General features: G+C 41.1%; 1 protein-coding gene across 3 annotated transcripts; it reads right to left on the minus strand.

Annotated features, from left to right (window-relative positions):
- Nucleotides 1-257: 257 nt before the first annotated feature.
- LOC107770112 (peroxisomal fatty acid beta-oxidation multifunctional protein AIM1) lies at nt 258-11,473 on the minus strand. Of its 3 annotated transcripts, none has more exons than XM_075221648.1 (19): nt 11,384-11,473; nt 11,027-11,136; nt 10,867-10,938; nt 8,286-8,348; nt 8,136-8,192; nt 7,933-8,000; nt 7,772-7,853; nt 7,619-7,674; nt 6,469-6,771; nt 6,260-6,346; nt 5,370-5,544; nt 5,083-5,204; nt 4,749-4,912; nt 4,056-4,310; nt 2,232-2,353; nt 2,035-2,156; nt 1,761-1,909; nt 1,191-1,329; nt 258-708 (listed from the first exon to the last, which is right to left on the minus strand). In XM_075221648.1, exons 2-19 carry the CDS (start codon nt 11,118-11,120, stop codon nt 664-666), a joined length of 2,175 nt encoding a protein of 724 aa, XP_075077749.1. In that variant the 5' UTR covers nt 11,121-11,136; nt 11,384-11,473; the 3' UTR covers nt 258-663. The 3 variants fall into 3 exon arrangements, with proteins under 3 accessions (XP_075077749.1, XP_075077748.1, XP_075077747.1); XM_075221647.1 differs by having other exon boundaries at nt 11,340-11,400; XM_075221646.1 differs by lacking the exon at nt 11,384-11,473 and having other exon boundaries at nt 11,027-11,239.
- Nucleotides 11,474-21,433: the final 9,960 nt, after the last annotated feature.

The raw sequence follows: 21,433 nt of genomic DNA on the forward strand, positions 1-21,433 counted from the left end.
TACTTTATTTGGATGTTTATTTTTGTAAGAAGAAGAAGTTCAAACCGAAAATTCGACACGTCCAAACAGATTAATTCGAAACCGAACTAAAAATCTAATCAAATTCGAACTTATTTAGATTGTAGTAATTTCTTCAATTTGAAAATCAAAAATCCAGACAACAATTTTAATATTTAACTCGAACTGCCCAAACATCCACCCCTAGTACAGGGTGGAGAGAGAAGTAGAAACGAGAAAGAATAATACTACATTAGAAATGAATGACAGAACAAAAGTGATCAATTTGAAAGCTTAGTGATTTACATTGTCAAAGTGCAATTATAACCATCTTGCCTATTCTTAAGAGTACATTAATGTATGAGCCATAAACAAGAATTGCATTAATCAAATAGAAAAAAAACTTCCTAACAAGAGAAAGATTAACACACAACCGGGTTCACGTGAACCCAGTAAATTTTGTTCAAACAGTGAAAATATTTTCGAAAAATTTACTAAATATGTATAAATGCTTGAATGTGAACCCAGTTACTATTGAAAATTTACTCGAGATCGTTACAGGAACCCATGAACATTAAATCCTAGATCCGCCTCTGAGAAAGTGATACCTTTCTATATTTCAAATACATGCTTGTTTCCCAGATGTAGGAACATTCTATATTGTGCTTAAATGCGTGACCTTGAAGCTGAAGATGTAGAAGCAGGTGCACTCTGCAGCACAAGAAATGATACCAATAAGTAATGATTTTAACATATGTACACAACACAACAGCAAGCAATCCGAGTTAAAATGCACACAATTGCCAGCAGTCAGTGGCAACTTTTTGTTCCAGGTTGACCACATATCGATGAGGTTGAGCAATAGTGGCAATGCAACAGCTAACATTACCTCTCGTCCTCTTCTACTTCATTCCTCCTCCAAAGAACATGACTAACACCCTTTATTTTCTTTGATTTGGCAACAATGGGAGCTCAGACTGGTGATTATTTTTATCAGACACTTATGATAATCTGATTATCAAAGTCATCAATAATTGGAATTCAACTGTATATGCATATTAATTTTTTTTTAATCGGTTGTATGTGATAATATTTCAAAATTAATAGACACAATGACCAAACTTGAAGCTAAGGTACAACGGACAGCTAGAAAGATCTAAAAATGAATCATGGAGATGAGATCAAGTTCTTACCAAGGGGATGCCCTTTGTCGCTCTCTCTTCCAAGAACCTTGAGGGCTTGAAGAAATTACCATATAGTTCAGACCACTTCTTGAGACTTCTATATATACGGCCCGCTCCAACAGTGTCAGCCCAAAAAACAATACCACCTCTGCCAAAAACAGAATCATTGTCAAAATCATATTGTAGAAAAATGTTTAAATTTTGATAGAGATAATATTAACAGATACAAAATGTTAGCACAATTGCTAGAAAACCCAGTCATGATTTCTCATCTTTAAGTGTCAAGAGTTAAGGATCAATTAAAGCTATTTTATGTTTTAAGAAGACTGCCAATCTTCCATCATTTCCACTCTACCTACCCCCCCCCCCCCCTTTTTTGGTAATTATCTTCATGTCTCTTGGTTAAGAGTTCGATCTACTCTCATTGTATTGAAAGCTTTGTGAAGATTTCATGTTTAGTTCCCATTGTCTACACCTCTGAATAGTAATCAGTTAGCACAAGTTTCAATAAGTAATCCGACTTTAATATGGAGGGTAACATATGACTGCTGGTTTCCAGCAGAAGCATAGATAACTAACCGGTAAGATGGGAAACTCATTCCAAGGACGGATGCGACATCAAGGTCAGATGCTCGGACTACTATCCCCTCATCCAAAACACGACATGCCTCATTCACAACTGGAAAGAGTATCATCTCAACAATTTCTTGGTCAGTGACAGATATTGGCTGCAAGAAAATTCCAAAACAAAAAAACGCACTGATTATTCTCATATAAGTTAGAAACAACAGGACCCTCTGAGCTAATAGTCAAGTCCTCAATTCTTTAAACCCTTTTTCTTAGATAGAGATACCTTTCCTCCAGGCATTACGTTGGTGAGCCTTCTTGATTCCTCAATAATTGGAAGCACCGTAAAATCAGGTCTTGGCTTCCTTCCCTTTTCGTAAATGTAGTATCCTTTTCCATTATTTTTACCTGCAATACCTGTGTCAATGGTGGAAAGCAAGACCTCGGAACCAGCAACCCAAAGGATCAAATTTGCAACATTACCATTTCGACCACTTTTTATAAGAAGGTTGATCAATGGAGACTTAAATGTTCGATCAGAAAAAGCTGACCCAAATTCTTTCCCTACAGCAACAGCCACTCCATATCCTGTTAAATCCTGAAGCCTGCAAGATGTTAAAGCAAGTACCCAAGCATGCCATGTGAGCCAGCCAGTGGCGGAGCCAGGATTTTCTTTAAGGGGAGTCAAAACATAAAGAAATAAACTCATCAAGAAGTCAAGGGGTGTCATTATATAGTATATTTACATATTTTTAAAAATATTACCTAGCTCTACAGTGTAATTTTCCGGCGAAGGGGTGTCGGTCGACACCCCTTTGGTGTATGTGGCTCCGCCACTGGAGCCAACAAACACCAGTTAATACAGTGACTAATGAAAAAATGCCATTTTCCCTCTGTTTTCCTTCTTAATTTCTAAGCAAGCAAATGCAGTATACTATAGCATTCATCAAATTCCAACCAAACTAAAGGGATAGGAGACATTGCACTTGGGCTCTAACATATAATGGAATGTACATGCTGCTCTCTCTAATTTTTCTTGTGTTTTGTGGTAGCATCGGAAAAACTGTTTTCGAACATACTCTTAATCTTACATCAGACAGTAAATGCCTCTAACAATTCAAAGAATCTGCAATCCTTTTTACTACTTTGATGTATAGACAACTAGATTTGAACAAAATCATCACTTATATTCTGTCAAAGGATGCATTTGAGAATTTCTATCATCTAGAGCATTTTATACGAGGGTGTATGACTAAGAGGATCCTTAGGTAGCTCAGTGTTTAAAAAAGCGCTCGCTTCATCGCTTTAAGCGAGAAGCGAGGCGAAGCGTGAAAGGCAGCGCTTCAGCTTGCTGAAGCGACTCAGGTCAGTAAAAGCGACCGCTTCTCTGTAAAAAGCGAGAAGCGGGGAAAGCGAAGCGAAGCGAAGAAGCGTCCGCTTCTCTGTATTAAAATACCCAACCCTATTTTATTAAAAACAAGTTTTTTGGATTAAACACTGATCTTCAACAACAGCGACTAGTATTCTTCAACTTCCAACAGCAACGACTTCTTCTTCATCTACTTCTGATTTCTTAAAGAATCTCAAAGCATCAACTAGGGTTGTTCTTCTTCTTCTTCAACTTCAAGTTCAAGACTTCAACAGGTATGTTCTGAACTTCTGATTTCCATTCTTCTTCTTCTTCTTCTTCTTCTTCTTCTTATTCTTTTTCTTTCTAAACGTCCAAAAAGCAGCGAAATGCTGGCGAATTTTTTCCAGAATTTTACTGCCCAATTTTTCCAGTTATTAACAGAGAATTCCAGTTATTAACAGAGAAGTATTGAACATTTGCTTACAATTACATGTATTGTCTATGCAATATTTTTTTACTTTTTTTTAAAAATTTCGCTTCACTTCAAAAAAGCGAGCGCTTCGCTTCTCGCTTCTCGCTTTAAGCGAAATTGGGTTTGTCGCTTTTTCTCGCTTCAGGCTCTTCACAACACTGCTCATAAGATAAATGTATATAACCTACAAGAAATACCTTAAAATCTTGTGGTATTCATCATGCCATGTCATTCTTATAGGACCATGACATTAAAGGTAAAATGGGGATGTGCAAATTAAAGCATTTCCAAATATGTAAGAAGATGTCAATCTTTTTGAAACAAACCAAAAGGAACGGAGAGAGAAATCATCCTAAAGCTGTTATAAGCTAAAGAAACAATGAAGAATAGCATCTGCGGAGATAAATTGCCCAGTTTGTATTTATGTGTTCTCTTGCATGAAAATTATAACCATGTCTGATAATTTAATAAGGAAGAGAATTACTGGAATGGACCCATAGGGAGACCAAAGTTGGTGATTTGCGCATCGATCCTGTAGACATCCACTCCTAGATTGGCCAGAATATGTGCACCCTGGGCGTAGGGAAAGAAGGTCCTATTGACAGCAAAGCCAGTACAATTTCCCACCACAACAGGCACTTTCTTAATTGCCTTGCCAACAGCCATAAGGTCAAGAATTGCTTGCGCAGATGTCTTCTCTGTTCGTACTATCTCCAGCAGAGGCATAATGTGAGCAGGACTGACCACGGCAAAAACCAAGTTAGCAGTTGGAGCAGAAAAAGATGCTCCCGTAGTAATTGCCTGCAGCTCTATCTCAAGGATTTGTTACATAACTTAAAACATAAGAATTACCCTCTTCTAAAAGGACCATTTACGTTACTATTCATGTTGCTGCATTCAGACACAGCAATATGCTTCCTGGGTGTCAGTGTAAATTAGCTTTTACTTTTAAAAATCCCTTAAGCGCAATAAATAAAGAGAAAGGCAGGTATAATATATGTGATAACACCCTTGTCCCTTCAAGCTAGTTTCACGAGCAAGTATAAAATATCACATTTTGTTTCACATTGTTTTATTTTATTTTTTGAAATTGTATGTACATCCTATTCTTTAAATGGTCATATTTCCCTCAGATTAATAACTACTATACAAAACTTTGCCATGCATGACTTTGTACCTGAAAAAGTGGGCCCCTATAATCCTATCCTTGGATCTGGTATTTTCTCCAATAACATTGAGGTCGATAGTGGATGTGTTACTTGCCAAAATACAATGTGGAGGGCACACCTTCTCAATTTCACTGAATATTTTCTGTTTTAGCGGAATATTTTCAATTACAGCCTGCAAACAAGATGAGGCCGCCAGAGTTGCAGCAAATTAAGTATGGAAAATTCTGATCATCAGCATTGTTCCAGTAGTAGGGTGAAAAAGAAGCCTAGTGAAGAAGAAATGAGAAAAGAGGAAACAATTATGTGAACATTTAACAGCCAAACATAAGTTTAGAAACTCACCTCTATGACCACATCCACATCCTTAAAATCTGAGTAACCCAATGCACCTTTAACCATTGAAAGGGCTTTATCTGCTTTGCCCTGTGGCAATTTCTTTCTAGCTACCAGTCCACGGACATTTTCTGTAATATAAGATGCGTCCCCATAAGTTTCTACATTTCAGGACAACTAAAGGACTGTAAGAAAATAAACTGGTCAAGACCACCATGATTTTGCAATTCTCACCGTCACTGACTAAATGACTAGAAATAAGTAAGTTAACTGTAGTCAAAGAGTGTATCAACAACCTTCAATAGCTTTCATCCCCTTCTGAAGATACTCGGAATTAATTTCCTTGAGTACAACAAATGTGTTACTAAGAGCAAGAGCTGTAGCTATGCCTGAACCCATTAAACCTCCACCAATTACAGCAACTTTCTTGACCGTCCTAGGTTTGAGACCAATATCAGTGACGAAGGGTACCTGCCCAATAACAAATCAAAAGGTCATCCAGAAAGAAGAAAGAATTGAATGATTCAAAGGGAGTGCGGACATCTAACTGCATATTTCAAAAAGTTAAAAGTCGGGAGAGGATCAGAACAAATAGAATACAAAACTAATGAGAATGGTATATATATAAACAAGTAACTGCACAAGTTTATTACATTAAAAAGATCCACACTCTATGTCACCATGTGAAATCATACTGATAATAAACTTTACGAATTAAGGCACACCATGAAAATCCATTCCACACGTTAAACCTCAAGAAGAGTCAACCCAACTAAATTAGCAAAAGAAAAGAATCAGCAAACCCTAGCTTAGTTCACTCATTGTAATTGTTCTTTATAGAGACTTTGCACGTAAGCAGATAGTTTTGCATGCCACGGCTAATGCGTTAATCTCTTGAACATGAGGTTACTAATAGATAAGAACTTTTTTGATAATTGGCGATCAAGTTTACAGTTTAATAATAAATAGCAATTTCAAGAAAATGAGTCAAAGCAAAAGCAGTTAACTAAAGAATAAGTAAGACCGAGAAGGTGCATAAGTTGTAGTCATCCCAGCAATTCTCCTATTCATTCTTTGCCTGCTCAAATATAGATGCTTACGAAGAACTCCAACCTTCAAGCTAGCATCACAAAATCATATAGTGCAGATTCATACCCTTCATGGTTCAGGATTTGCCGTATCATACCTTTGATGTTGCCCGTTGGGCAAAAAATACATGAACAAGACCCTTTGATGTATCTGACAACACAAGGTCCTTAAATACTTTAGCTTCCTGCAAAACATACAAAAAGAGTTGTTATGCCATCTCGTACATGGTATGTAACTGGACCATCCACATTTTCTGCAGAGAAACGTGTTTACAATACAATAATATCGTTGACCGAGAAATAATACCTTGAGAACACCATGATATCCTCCATGGATGATGCCATCTTCAACTACGTCAATGCATGCCAAGTGCTGAGGCATATTCTTAACTGTCTGTTTCACTTGTTGCCTAGCCACCTTCAACACTTCACGCGCTTCAGAAAGGGAACCAATTTTGTCTGTCTTGTGAAGGGAACGCATCCAAGGCTTGCGCCTTTCAGCAATATCGAGTGCCCACTGTCTAGATACTTTTAACAACTCTGATGAAGGGGCAATGGCATCAATAAGACCAAGCTTCTTCCCTTCTTCCGACATTATTGGTTTAGATGTCTGCAAAAGTTGTTTATAATATATAATGCCATCACGATGATTCGCTTGATTGATTGACAAAATTTAAGTAAGAACAGAAGCAATCTAGTTAATGGAGCACATATTGGAAACTAAAAAGAGATCACTGCGAGGATAAGCAGATAAATTTTAGAACCCATAGGTCAGAAAGCGACCAGAAGTTGAATAATGCTCACATCTAAGTAGGACATTACGTCATAATATTTCTGCCTTTTGTTTGCAAGTTGCTAAAATAAAGAGAATTCCAATTATATCTAATGACAAGAATAACTGTAAACAGTTCTAGACAACATGTTCCACGCAGGACAGCATTGATTGCCCAGCACTTACTTTGGTAATGAATCGATAGACCAAATAAATTAACCTGAGGGTCTAAATAGTTCAGAACCAGGAAGAAAAAACTAGTAACAAGTAGGGGTGGCAAACGGACGGGTCGGGTCATATATGGGACGGGTCGAAAACGGATAATGAAAAACGACCTGATCCATATTTAATACGGATAAAAAACGGGTTAACCGGCGGATAATATGGGTAACCATATTATCCATGGCTTCTTGAATATGATCACTTTTGGGAGAATTCCTAGTCTCCCAAACTTGAGGAACCCCCAATTTGAAGCTTTACAAATGTAAAAGTTAAACCCATTAATTATCCATTTTCTAAATGGATAATATGGTTCTTATCCATATTTGACTTGTTTTTTAAAAGTTCATTATCCGACCTATTTTTTAGTGGATAATATGGGTGGTTAACTGTTTCCTTTTAACCATTTTGCCACCACTAGTCACAAGTTTCAGCTAGTTTACTGATATGAAGATAAATGACTTACCATCATCATTTCAACAGCTTTAGACAACCCTATAAGCCTCGGAAGACGTTGTGTACCTTAAGAAGAAACATTGTCTTTGTGCTTAGTCAGTTGGTAATGGATATAATTCAAAACCTACAATCAAGTGCAATGAGCAGTATGTGGCAGAATTACCTCCAAAGCCAGGCATGACTCCGAGACTGAGCTCTGGCAACCCCAGTTGTGCTCGTGGTGCAGCAATTCGTGCATGGCATCCCTGCCAAAAGCGTACACTACTTAATTGACACACCAAAAAAAGAGTTATATAGACAGCACAAGCTACAGTGATCACAGACCAATGCCAATTCCAGGCCGCCTCCTAGTGCAAGTCCTTCTATGGCAGCGACTGCAGGCTTCTTACCATCTAAAATTAAAAAAAACAACAGGATTGACAGATTTGTAAATAACATTTGACTACAGAATGATACAGAGAAGCACCAAGAGAAGTAAAGAGATATATAAAGATCTGAAATCATATGATTTAAACAGTGTCAACTACCTTCCATCGTGTTCACCACAAGATCAACAGAAACATCAGGCATTTGAGAAATATCTCCTGCAAGATTTAATCCAATTCCAATTTTTCAACACGGATGTCCACTGAGACACAACCTTGAACTATACGAAGATGAGATTAAAGTAATCCTACCAGTCCCATGAACCTTCTGAAAAACATTGATATCAAAACCACCAGAAAATCTCCCTCCATTTCCTGAATAAAAATACAGAGAACATAAAAATGAGATGCAACGGAAGACTCACATAAACAATTAAGCAAAGCGCACAAATCAATCAATTGCGTCTCAATAAAACTAGAACCTCTATATCGGATTTTTCATAAGCGGTGTCACAATTAATCAGTCGAGGGTGACTCATAGAAGTTGGGGGATGACGAGAGAGATGGGAAGCCGAGTAAAGTAGTAGCAAGCCAACACATCGAAAAAATATTTAAAAAATGCTTACTCTTTTTGCCATGTTTTCAATCTCGGCAGGAATAACATTAAAAATATTAACCAAATTCATCCGACGTAGGAAGAAACTTATAATATCATAGCCGCTCATGGTTATAGCCATCTCTTCCCCCTTACGTCAATCCCACGAGCCAAGGAATTTTTCTGAATTGTGGGTTTAAAAATGAATATTCTCATCACTTCTTCAACATAGAATAGTCTGTCTATTGGTTTGTTCAGTGTATTTTAGAGGTAGCGTCGGCAGTTCGAATACTTTTTATTAGCAAAAAGTGCTCGAGAAAAAGAAAATACAGGCGGTTGGAACCGAACCTCCAACTTTTGCTAGGAAAATTAGACGCTCGACGAATGCACTAAGAACTGCATTTGGCAAATAGAGTCACTTTATTTCCATTATATATTATTTGCTATTCGCATATAATCTACCATAAATGAATTAAATAAAATTTTCCGACGAAGCGGCATCACGTGACACCACTTGGGTCTACATGCATCCGCCACTGCCCTATATGATTCATCAAACTACAACTAAATTAAACTAACCGCCAACCTACTTTATCCGGGCAGGCCTTGGTCCGGCTATGCAAAACTCACCATAGGTGGAGTTAAGGAAAACACCAAAAGTACCAAAAACATTAAACTCAAATAAATCCATAAAGCACCCAAGGATGTGGCCTATTGGTCAATGAAGTGGACTGAGAACCACAAACACGTTCAATCACAAGTGAGGCAAAGAAACACTAGGTGATTTCTTCCTATCTGCCTAAGTGTTAGGGGCCTGACTCTTTGACATCGGGCGTGGCGCGGCTGTGACAAGGATTGGGCGTGATGGCCTTGCCGTTGGCCTATGCGCGGGCAAAACGATCAAGCGGGCAATGGACAAGACATTGTCATGTGGGCTGTTGTGGGCAAGTATTGGCCAAGGTCTTGGGGCAAGTAAGACATGCTTGGCAAAGGCTTGACAAGGCAGTGTGGGCAAGTTAGGGTGGCATGGCACGGCATACGCGCCAAAGTCAATGACACGGGCACTTTTGGGTTGTGGCAGCGCCAAGTGCGGGCTAAGCTAAGGCAGAACAGTGCGGGATGATGACAAAGGCTTTCAATAGCTAAGACAAGGCTATGTGAAGGAAAATACAAGCAATGTCACGGGTGAAACAAGGGTTGACATAGGCAAGGCAGAAACTCGGCATTGGTGCGGAGCAATGTCATGGGCGACAGGTTGCGGGCAAGGCATTGGTGCGGAGCAATGTCATGCCAAGGCTGGGCGCAATGCCAGCCTTGGGCGTGCAGCAGCTGACCAAGTCAAAGGGCACATGCAGTGCACATGCCAAAGCAGTTGGCGGTTTCCTTTTTGTAACTAATTGTACCCATGTCTGTCTAGTGCTTGTATCTACTATCATTTCGTGGAGATAATGGCGTATGTAGTTGGGGATGTCAACTACAAGTTAGGATCAGATTTAGTCTTAGCCCGCCAAGTGGCAAAAGCTGTAGACAACAAGTGTCTATGTGCTGTCAAGTCCCAAAGGCTGCCTATGTGCTATAAATAGGTGCCTTTGGACTTAGTCAGATTTTAAGTGGGAATTTCGTGTAAAATTAAGTAAGGGAAACAAGAGAGAAACGTGAGGTTTTTTAAGTGTTTCAAAAAGGGGCTAAGGCCGGGCATTGGCCAGGTCTTAATGTGCAAGATTGACTTGTGATCTTGGTTAGACGAAGTGGGCTGTGAACGACTTGTGTTCATAGCAAAGTGAGGGGTTCCTTTGTAGATTTTCGAATTAATACAAAGGTTGGGATTTTTCCGTATTTGATTGTGTTATCTTTACATTTGCTGCCTAAATTCGTCTAAGGTCAAACTTGCTGAAAATTTGGCTAAGTGTTGGGAAATGCTGAGTCAAGTGCGCAACTTGACTGCCGCGCGGGTGTGACTTTAGACTGGCTAAAAACGCCCCGGTGACACTAAGCTTGGTACACAGTGTTAACCGGAACCTCTATTGGTGGGAGGTAGCAGGCACCAAGTGGAATAGTCAAGGTGCAAGAACCTGGTCTAAACACCAGCGTTATCAAATAAATAAATAAATAAATCCATAAAGCATCCCATAAAGCAACAGATCACTAACACTTCGCTTCACCACATTCTTTAGAAAGTGAAATTTCACTTATAGACGAAATAAATCATCTCAATTCCTGAATCCTAGTCGTAGAACACAGAAGATCTCGCTGAATTACAAGCAACCACCTAATTACCGAACGGTATAGAGAGCTAACCAGTTAAAACAATAGCTTTAACATCGTTTCGCATCGTCGCTTCAGTCCACTTCTCCTTCAATCCAGCGATAACTGAAACCACCAATACACAAAGTTCGAATCAAAATCCAATCCAAACACATTAAGTGAAATCGAAATAAGTATAAAGGGATAAGCTTACTGGGAATAGCAAGAGCGTTCACTGGAGGATTAAAGATGGTGATGACGGCCACGCCGTCGCTTCCCACCTCCATCGTCACCTTAACTCCGCCCATTTCCCACTTCTTTCAACTGGAAAAGAAAAAATATAGTTTTGCAATCACAAAGAATTAAGAGGAAGGCAATTTAAATAAGAAAGTTTGATAGTGGTGGTATATGTTGTTATGCTATGTTATAGGTGAAAGAAAATATGTACACGGTGTTAGTTGTACTTCTTAAATTAAAAAAATTCTTTCCATTCAGAATGAAAACTTTTACTTTGGAAAGTAACATACAGAGGATTTTCCAGTGGGAACTGAAAAGTTGATAAAGCACTAACCGAATGAAAGCAAGAGGAATTATTAATAATTAACTAGAAGACTAATTTTGCCCAAGTCGTCGGTTGGGACTTATTTTAATCGTGCGTCACGTTTTGTGTGAGGCAAAAGCAGTTAAGAAAATGATACCTTTTTTTTTTTGTTAAGGTAAGGATAGTATGTTTTTATTTGAGTCTGGAACCTAAATGTTGCATTTTTGGACACAAGAGATCAAAATAAATGAAAAAAAGGGATAGAGTTCAATATTTCAAACTTAATACATGTGAATTGATTCGTATTAAATACTCAAATAATAGAGCGGCACGTGGAATCGGACACAGACGGAAAGCGAGGCAAGTGAAAACCAAGACTGGGGACAGCAGCCTCGGTTGGCACCGGGCAGACCCTAAAGGGAATATTACTAACGAAAGCAAACGAACATTTGTTACATTCAGTGAAGAATATTCTTCAGCATTAAATATACAATCCGTTACAGAAAATTTTGGCATTCATAGCCTACCGTTACAACAATCATCAATGGCCCTCATAATTGTCATTTAAGAGATGCTTGATCCTAGGACTTTATTCTCTAGGTGTAGCTATAAATAGTGATTTCAACAACCATTGTAAGACACGAAATTTCTGACAGACTGATATTACACATTGTTCTAAGCACAATAATACTTTATTTTCTGTCTTCTGATATTCTTATTGCTGTCTTAGGAAGCCCTGCTCCCGGAACCAAATTATTTGTTGTCTTATCTCGATTTCAACGCTAAGTCTTGCATTTTATTTAATTTATTTATCATTTTGGGATCAAATCGATTCGCTTGTCTATAAACCACATTACAAATTCAACTGTATCATTTTACAAGTAAACAGTTTGGCGCTCACCGTGGGGCTTAGACAGTTGCATAATTGAGTTGATCCTTGCATCTATTACTAATCTGTTTGATTCTTTGTCTCTTACCGAAAAATCGTAAAACAAAATGGCAGATAACGATGTCAACACCGTACAAAACGTTGAGGCCCAAGGAAATCCGCCTCAACATGAAAATTCGATCAGTGTTACCCGCAACAAGGAGGATGTAGCCACGCCGGTCCATGGCAGGCAATATCCATGACATGTTCGGGAGGCAACTCTTGGTGATGCTGAAGACGAACACGTTGCGGAAATGGTGAGAATCATAAGGGAACAACAAAAGGCTATTATGGGCCATCTCTCGCGACAAGATTAGGCCATGACAAAGTTGAGGCAAGCATTGTCGGGTGCTTCCAACAACGCGAATGGAAGAGGTCCAGTTCCTCCTGGTGCTCCCGCAAACCAAACAGCACAAAAGGTTGATAATAACACCCCGAGGGGTGAGGTAGGTTTCGACGGGGCCAGGGGGAACGACAACGGATCTGGAAACAACAACGGGAGTGATCCCTTTAAAATCGATCTCATGCGGTTTATGAGGGAAATAAACACCCGAATGGACCAAAGTCCGGTGCACCGCCAGTATTGAAAGGATCATACTCAAAGAAATATACGCAGTTTCCATTCAAATCGAGCGCGGCAGCAGAGCTATTCCCGAAGCGGTTCAAAATGCCAGACGTACCAAAATATGATGGGACTTCGGATCCTCAGGAGCACATCACCACCTACACAACGGCGGTGAAAGAAAATGACTTAGCTCCGCACGAGATTGAGTCAGTCTTGCTGAAGAAGTTCATGGAAACCCTCACGAAGGGGGCCCTGACATGGTATTCACTATTACCCGAGCACGCAATTGATTCCCTTTTTCATCAAGGCCTATGCGGGGGCCAGGAAGGTACAAATTTCAATAGAGTCTGAATTGCTGCGAGAGTTAGTGACCAGATTTCAGAAGGAAAGGATGTTGCTACCGGTCGTGCTAGATGAATGGGCAGCTAAGGCTTTTACTAAGGGGCTGAACCCGAGGAGCTCTAACGCTTCCCGGAAACTAAAAAAATATTTGCTTGAGTTTCAGGCGACTACATGGGCAGATGTCCACAACCGCTAGGAATCAAAGATAAGAATAAAGAATGACCAACTTGGTTTCCCGGCATCAACCAAGGGTCGGGATCGAGAAAAGAATAAGGATAAGTCCAAGGACGATTTTGACACTGATCGACGATCTTCTAAGGGCCGATTTTTCCCTACACAAGGGCCAAAGGACGCGACATAGGTTTTCGGTCGATGGACAGGTTCTCTACCGATAGGAGAGTTGACCGTGGCCGGAATAACATATCATACAGAACAAAGAGATATCAGGCTCTCGGGATTCCACCTACCCTACATTATCCGAGTATAATTTCAATGTCAGCGTGGTGGAACTAGTATCGGCGATGAGGAATATTAAGTAAGCACGGTTCCCGAGGCTAATGAGATCCGATCCCAGTTAGAGGGATCCTAATCTATGGTGTGAGTATCATAGGACTAACGGCCACCGGACTGGAGACTACCGACATATGCGTGATGAGGTGGCGACATTGCTGAAAAATGGCCATCTCAGAGAGTTCTTAAGTGACCAGGATAAAAATAACTACGGTCGCAGCCGGGATAACACATAACCCTCGAAGATAGGAGAATATCCTCCTAGACTAACGATCAACATGATTTTCGGGGGGAACGAGATTAATGGTGTAACCTTTTCAGCAGCAAAAATGACAAAGGTATCGGTGACTCATAGAAAAAGACTTCGGGAAGTTTCCAAGGACGATATCACATTCACGGAGGACGTCGATGGACTCCTACTACTGCACAACGATGCCTTGGATAAGGACGTCGATGGACTCCTACTACCACACAACGATGCCTTGGAGGAGGAGTCGATGGACTCCTACTACGGCACAATGATTCCATGGCTACACGAGATGAAGGTTGTGCCATCAACTCCTGAAATTCCCAACTCCGGAGGGAATTAAACAGATAAAAGGAGATAAACTGACAGCAAGGGAAATGAATGCGATCTTAGTTTCCAATAGCAAAGTGAAGGAACATGCAGCATAGCAATTATAGGAACCAACGCCCACTCCCGAACCAAACAAAGTAGACAAAGGGGAGGAGTCGTCGGAATCCTATCAGGTACCAAGGTATTTCTAGGTACCGGAAGAAACGGACGCAACCAAATCTACGGCGGAAGAACTCGAACAAGTCGCATTTTTGAGAACTTCTTAGAGAGGAAGTTCCACTTAGGGACAAGATTAAACTCCGAGCTCAGGTCAGGATTTATAGAATTTCTTAAATTTAATGTTGATTGTTTTGCATTGTCGCATGCGGATACGACAGGTATTCTGTTAGAGGTGTCCGTGCATAAGTTAAACCTAAACCCCAACATTCCTCTGGTATGGCAGAAGAAATACCATATTGCCGAGGTCAGAAATAGGTTTGTCAAAGAAGACGTAACTGGATTGTTTGATATTAGTTCAATCTGGGAGATAAAGTATTCCGACTAGCTAGCTAACTTAGTAGTAGTTCCAAAAAAAATAATAAATTTTGCATGTGCGTAGATTATAAGGATTTGAATAAGGCGTGCCCAAAAGACTCGTTCCCATTTCCAAACATTGACCAAATGATTAATGCGATGGCTGGGCACGAGTTGATGGGTTTCCTTAATACCTATTCCGGGTACAACCAAATCAAAATAAACCTGGAGGATAAGGAAAAGACTTCGTTCATAATGAACTTTGGCATATATTGCTACAATGTGATGCCTTTCGGGCTTAAGAATGCCGGAGCCACTTATCAGAGGCTCGTGAACAAAATGTTCGAAAAGAAAATAGGGAAAACAATGGAAGTTTACAATAATATGATATGTTGGTTAAGTCTTTGAATGCAGGTGATCATTTGAAACACCTCCAAGAAACCTTTGACATCCTAAGGAAGCACAACTTGAAGCTTAACCCCGAAAAGTGTTCATTCAGAGTCAGCTCCTGTAAATATTTGGGTTTCCTGGTGTCACAAAGGGGGATCGAAGTCAATCCCGATAAAATTAAAGCCATCGAGGACATTCTCGATCATCTGTCAAATATGAAAGAGGTCCAAAGGTTAACTAGAAGACTGGCCGCTCTAAGCAGGTTCATTTCCTGGTCTTCAGAAAAATGCCATAACTTCTTCTCACTTCTAAAAAAGAAGAACAACTTCGAATGGACTCCGGAATGCCAGCAGGCCCTGAAAGATTTGAAAAGGTATTTATCAAGCCCTCTGTTACTATCAAAACCGGAGGAAGGCGAACAATTGCTAATTTACCTGGTCTCACAGGTAGCGGTAAGTGCCATTTTAGTCCGTGAAGATGAAGGTACGCAATCTCCTATCTATTATGCTAGTAAAATTTTAACGGGGGCAGAAAGTTTCTACCCACACCTCAAAATATTATCCTTAGCTCTCGTAGTCACCGCTTGAAATCTTAGGCCTTATTTTCAATACAACCTGATAACCGTGGTAACAACTTTTCCCCTACAAAATATCCTTTACAAACCTGAATTGTGAGGTCGACTGACCAAGTGGGCATTCAAAATGAGTGAATTTGACATAGAGTATAAACCAGGACTATGATCAAATTGCAAGTTTTGGCTGACTTCGTAGCCGATGTCAGTCTCAGACTGCTGCCTTTGGCCACTAAAGAAGCGGTGATGGTGTCGGAAATGACATCAGGAGTCTGAACCTTGTTCACGGACGGAGCTTCCAATGTGAAAGGGTCCGGGCTCGGGGTAGTACTAATTAAGCCCTCGGGAGAAACTCTGAGACAGGACATAAGAACTGTTCCCTTGACTAACAATGAAGTCGAGTATGAGGCTTTGATTGCAGGACTTGAACTGGCCCGGGGACTAGACTCTGAGGTCATTGAAATCAAATGTGATTCCCAACTGGTAGTAAATTAGGTATACGGGATCTTCAACACTAAAGAGGAACGCATGCAATAATATGTAGTGAAAGTCCAGACTCTTCTCTCACAGTTCAAGGAATGGTCAATCACCCACATCCCGAGAGAAGAAAATGCAAAAGCAGATGTACTGGCCAATCTAGGCTCGTCCACGGAAATAAAGGGATGAGATTCTGGTACGGTCGTACAGCTCATGCATTTGGTATTGGATATGGATGGTTATTATGAAGTAAATGCGACCAGTTTGGTATGGGATTGGAGAAATGAGATAATCGACTATCTTGAGCACGACAAACTACCCGAAGATCCAAAGGCATCCCGGGCACTCCGCACCAAAGCAGCTCGCTACAGCTTCTGAGGAGGCCAGTTGTGTAGAAAGTCTTTCCAAGGCCTGTTGACCGATGTTTAGGAGCATCCGAGGCTAATTACGTCATGAGAGAAGTTCATGAAAGAATATGTGGAAATCACTCGGGTGAGGACTCGTTAGTGTTAAAGTTAGTTAGGGCAGGATATTACTTGCTCGGGATGGAACAAGACGCTAAGGCATTTGTTCAGAAATGCGACAAGTGTCAACTCCACGCGGCGTTGGTGCATCAACCGACAAAACTATTGCATTCGGTATTGTCGCCTTGGCCATTCATGAAATGAGGGATGGATATAGTCGGTCCGCTGCCACTGACAGGTAAGATTTCTTTTGATTTTAACTGATTACTTCTCTAAGTGGGTTGAAGCAGGTCCTTACCAAAATATTGGCAAGCGCGAAGTGGTCGATTTCCTATGGGAGAACATAATTTGCAGTTTCGGAATACCAAAAGAAATAGCCTACAACAACGGGCAATTTATAGGCACAAAGTTCACAAAATTGCTTAAAGACTTGAAAATCAAAATAATCACATCTTCGCCATACCACCCGAGCGCAAATGGCCAAACGGAATCGACAAATAAGGTGATTATTTAAAATCTCAAAAAGAGATTGGAAGCAGCTAAAGGAAAATGGCCCGAAGAGTTACCAGGAATGCTTTGGGCATACCGAATGACGACCAAGTCAAGCACGGGAGAGACACCTTTCTCTCTCGTATACGGAGCAGAAGCCCTGATCCCAGTAGAAGTGGGAGAACCTACCATGAGATACTTTCGGGCGGGTGAAGAAGTAAACAACGAAGCATTGCTAGTTAAATTGGAGCTTCTTGACGAATGCAGGGACTTGACGCATATAAGGACGGTGACCCAGAAACAAAGAATGGAAAGATACTATAATCGAAGAGCCAATCTCCGTTATTTCAAAGTGGGAGACTTGGTTTTAAGAAAGTGTCTCAAAATACCCGAGAGCTCAACACAGGGAAGCCGTGTTTGATGTGGGAAGGCCTCTACCAGGTTTCAGCTGTCACCGAAAAAGGATCATATGAACTAGAAAATCAAGACGGAGTAAAATTGTCGAGCAACTAGAATGTGGCACACCTCAAAAGGTACTATTGCTGATGAGTACCGCCTTTACTGAAAGTATGTGCTGCACTCTTTTTCCCTTCATCCAGTTTTTGTCCTGATTGGGTTTTTCTAGCAAGGTTTTTAACAAGGCAACAACGAAAAGCATACTACTAAGGAAATGCCATCAGCAGAAATAAGACCTTTAAATGACAAGGCATGGAAACAACAAACCACTACGGGATGGTTAGATAGTCTTTCGATAGCAAAGTTCCTAATGGGAAACAGAGCTTGCTAACGGACCAAAAGCTACCCGACCGTTCACAAGTTCCCCTTCACTACAAGCCACTGGGGGTGGTTAGATAATATTTGGCTCAGTAGCAAAGTTCCTAACCAGAAATGAAGCTTGCAATCAGACCAAAGATTATCCAACCATTCACTAGTGGAATCTTCAAAGGAGCAAGACTTCCAGTGTTCCAATTCGCATTCTTCACATTCGAACACTGGGGGGAATGATATAAGAATACGGAAACCTAGTTGCCACAGAAACCAGGACTACGAAATCGAGGAACAAGAATGTATCATCTGAACCTGGGACTGCGCGGCCAGCCCCGTAGAAATAAGTTGTACAAATTAGCCACAAGTAATGGAAATTTCTTTTCAGCAAAACGAATGCTTATGTACTTTTGAAAATGGAAGGAATAAAGTAAAGTCCTTTTATTTTTATCTTGTTTCTTCTCCGAACGATGAATTAATTTTATCATTTAAAAGTTGATCAAATATTTCAAATACTAGTGCCGAAATGAACAGGAGACGTCCTTTTCAAGAGTACCGTAAATATAAAAGGGCCCTCTCTTATGAAACCCTCATAGTAAAGGGTAAGTTTCAGAAGAGTTTATGCCCGGAACCCAAATGCTATCGGGAAAAAATACACTCGAAGCCCTACATAATTCGACACAAAAAAGTAAATTTTGCACAATGCTTAAACAAAAAACACTTTTATATAACAATCGTGCCAAGCAGCACAAGTACAAAAGTATGAAAAGAAAACGACAAAGGGAAAAGAAAGTGAAAAACTAAACTAGTGCATCCCGAGAATTCGGGGGTAGAGAAGCATCTGCGCCCCCAGGGGAAGTAGGCGGATTTGCCGTCGGCTTAGGATCTTGGTCCTCATCATTATCCCCTTCAAATTCCTCCTCGGTTCCCGAGAACTCAGAACCGGAAGAGTCAGTTGCATCGGTTCGAGCCGGGAGGCACCTTCAGGCGGTTGACTCCAGCTCTCGGGCCTTGGCGATCTCGACATCAAAGTCAATGATGCTCTCTTTGTCCTCTTCCAAGGTATTTCTCCTCATGTTATACATAAAATGTGTTTTCTCAATAGTGAGGGAATCCTCTTGGTGCTGGAGATCTGATTTAAGACGATCATCCGTGGTTGAAAGGCTATAACGCTAGGACCTTGTGGCCATAAGGCTGAGATCAAGGTCATGGATAGTGGAGATATGAACCTTATTGTATTCCATGACACTCTTGTACTTCTCCTCTATTTGGGAACGCTTCTCCTCAACAACAACAACCTCCAACTTTGGAGTTCAAGGCTGCCTCCAAGTTATTCAATCTCTCAGTAGAGGCAGCCTCGCGCTCAGCAGCAGCAAGTACAATGTTTTGGATCTCAGACCATTTAGCCTTGGCTTCTTGAAATTGCACACTTAACTGGGAGGCCACTTGGCTAAGGGCCATCACTTCCTGCTAGCTCTGCTTTAACCGAGCCTCCAACTCACTGGCTTCAGAAGCTTGTGCTTCCAGTGCGAAGAGGTGAGTAACAACTTGGTCCCTCTCAACCAACAATTGATCCCGCTCATACGTAAGCTTCTCTTTATCAAGGATAAACTTATGAAGGCCATCGGAAGCAAGGAAGTTGGCATGCGAAGCAAAAACCTAAGTTAGAAATCCTGTCATAACAAATCAAGAAAGAACAAACAGCAAAGAGAACATGTATCATACCGTTGTTGCATTGTGAATGGCATTTTTTATCATACACTCCCCCTAAAGAGAGTATATTTTCTTCTTGTATTTCTTTGAAGCTAGCGGCTTCAGGTAATTGGCGAGTTCCACTGGTTGGGACAATAGATGGCACTCGGTAGAGACCGAGAGGGAGACACTCCTCTTCCTCTAGGGATCTGCGAATGGGGACGAATAGTTGTGCCCCAAATTCCCATGGTCTAGGGAAGAGGGACATACTCTTCTCGGGTGTCTGCGGCCAGTGGGGGTGATGTAGCAGTTGCTGGTGATGAAGGTATGGCCACCGTGAAAGGAGATGAAGCTGATGGTGTTGTGGGTTGAGAAGCAGCTATGGCAAAGGCAGTGCTGGTGGTAGGTTGCTCATAAATCAAAGATGAAATAGGCCCGATACTTAGGCTCATAGTACTGGGAGTAGCAATTGGGGCTCGAAAGCGAGAATTGGCATTCTCCACTAGATCACACTCTCCCTAGAGTTCTTGGACGTCGTCCTCGGTTGGTGTTATAAGCTCTTCGGATTGAGCATTCTGTTGAGCTGATGAAGGATGTCGTCTTCTCTGTAGGGAAGCCCCTTCATCACTAGCTTTCCCATCATCATCAATCATCACAATGGTTGTGGTTGGTTCGGATGTGGGGTTCTTTACCTTTTTATTTTTTTCCTCGGCCGAGGAGGAGCGATGCCTTTTTGGTTGCTTGATCTCCAACTGGGGACTCCAAAAGGAAGCACTTGCACCAAAGGCTGATCCGATGGCGCCTGTTCGGGTGAAGGCCTCTTCATCGGGGACAGTAATAGAGCCCTGCGGAAGACCTGAATTCAACAAAAAAAGAAGTTAACCAATTTTCTTATACAAAACAAAATAAGATGAGGGCAAAATAAATCTCACAAGTCAACTTACCGTGAAAATTGGCCTTCCATCACTATTTTGGGGCCAGTTATTACCACCGGCGGGTCTCAGGCGTGGTAATGTCCAGAATCTGCTGAACCCACTGGTCCAAGCCTTCAACCCTTGGTGGAGTCCGCCGAGTTGCTAAAATAATGAAAAGAGAAGGATCAGTAATGGCATGAAACAACTATTTTTCAGAGAAAAGACAGACATTGAACTTACGTGTATGAGTGCATGACTCAGGAAAAGATGGAGTTGTGGCCAGGATGATATCCCTAGTGACAACAACAACCAACCGCCCCATCCATCCACGGATGTTTTTGTCATCCATGCTGGTGAGCAAAGCGTGGTGGCCACGTTTGCTAAAGTTTATTACTCCCCCACGGAAAATCTTGGGGGAGTAGAGGTTCATCATGCGAGCCAAGGTGAGCTCTTTTTTCGTCTCCTGGCATAGCCGTCATAGATAGGCTACCTTCCGCCACACAGAGGGGCCTACTTGTTCCAGGTAGACTTGATACCGGTGGTTGAACTCCAAGATCAGGGGGTTAAGTCCCCCGCTCAATGAGAATGGGCCCAAAGTGAAGGGGTACGTATAAACGTAAATAAAACCCTTCTTAGGGAAGGATACCCGCTCTACCAGTTCGGGAGAGATGATGCTCAGGTCATGGCAACCACAATCCTCCTTCACAGACGGAATGCTAGAAGGACGAATTGAAGAAGGGTATACGCCAATAGCCCATGTACGAGAGCTTGTAGAAGGAAACTTCTCTTCGAAGTCCTTGGCTGTGCTGAGTCTTCTGGTAATGATGGTGCTCACCGTAGGAGGGGCAGCATCATCGGTGCTTTCTTTGTATTTTTAGAGAAG

This window comes from Nicotiana tabacum, chromosome 9, assembly GCF_000715075.1.
Source record: "Nicotiana tabacum cultivar K326 chromosome 9, ASM71507v2, whole genome shotgun sequence".
Lineage (NCBI taxonomy): Eukaryota > Viridiplantae > Streptophyta > Magnoliopsida > Solanales > Solanaceae > Nicotiana > Nicotiana tabacum.

What these genes read in the sequence shown, in the direction of transcription:
- LOC107770112 (XM_075221648.1), bottom strand. Translation starts at nt 11,120, where the DNA reads ATGGGCGGAGTTAAGGTGACGATGGAGGTGGGAAGCGACGGCGTGGCC. An exon ending in AAGCTGTTGAAATGATGATG is followed by an intron (nt 6,772 to 7,618) that starts GTAAGTCATTTA and finishes CAACTTTTGCAG; the next exon opens with ACATCTAAACCAATAATGTC. An exon ending in ATGAGTTTCCCATCTTACCG is followed by an intron (nt 1,330 to 1,760) that starts GTTAGTTATCTA and finishes TGTTTTTGGCAG; the next exon opens with AGGTGGTATTGTTTTTTGGG.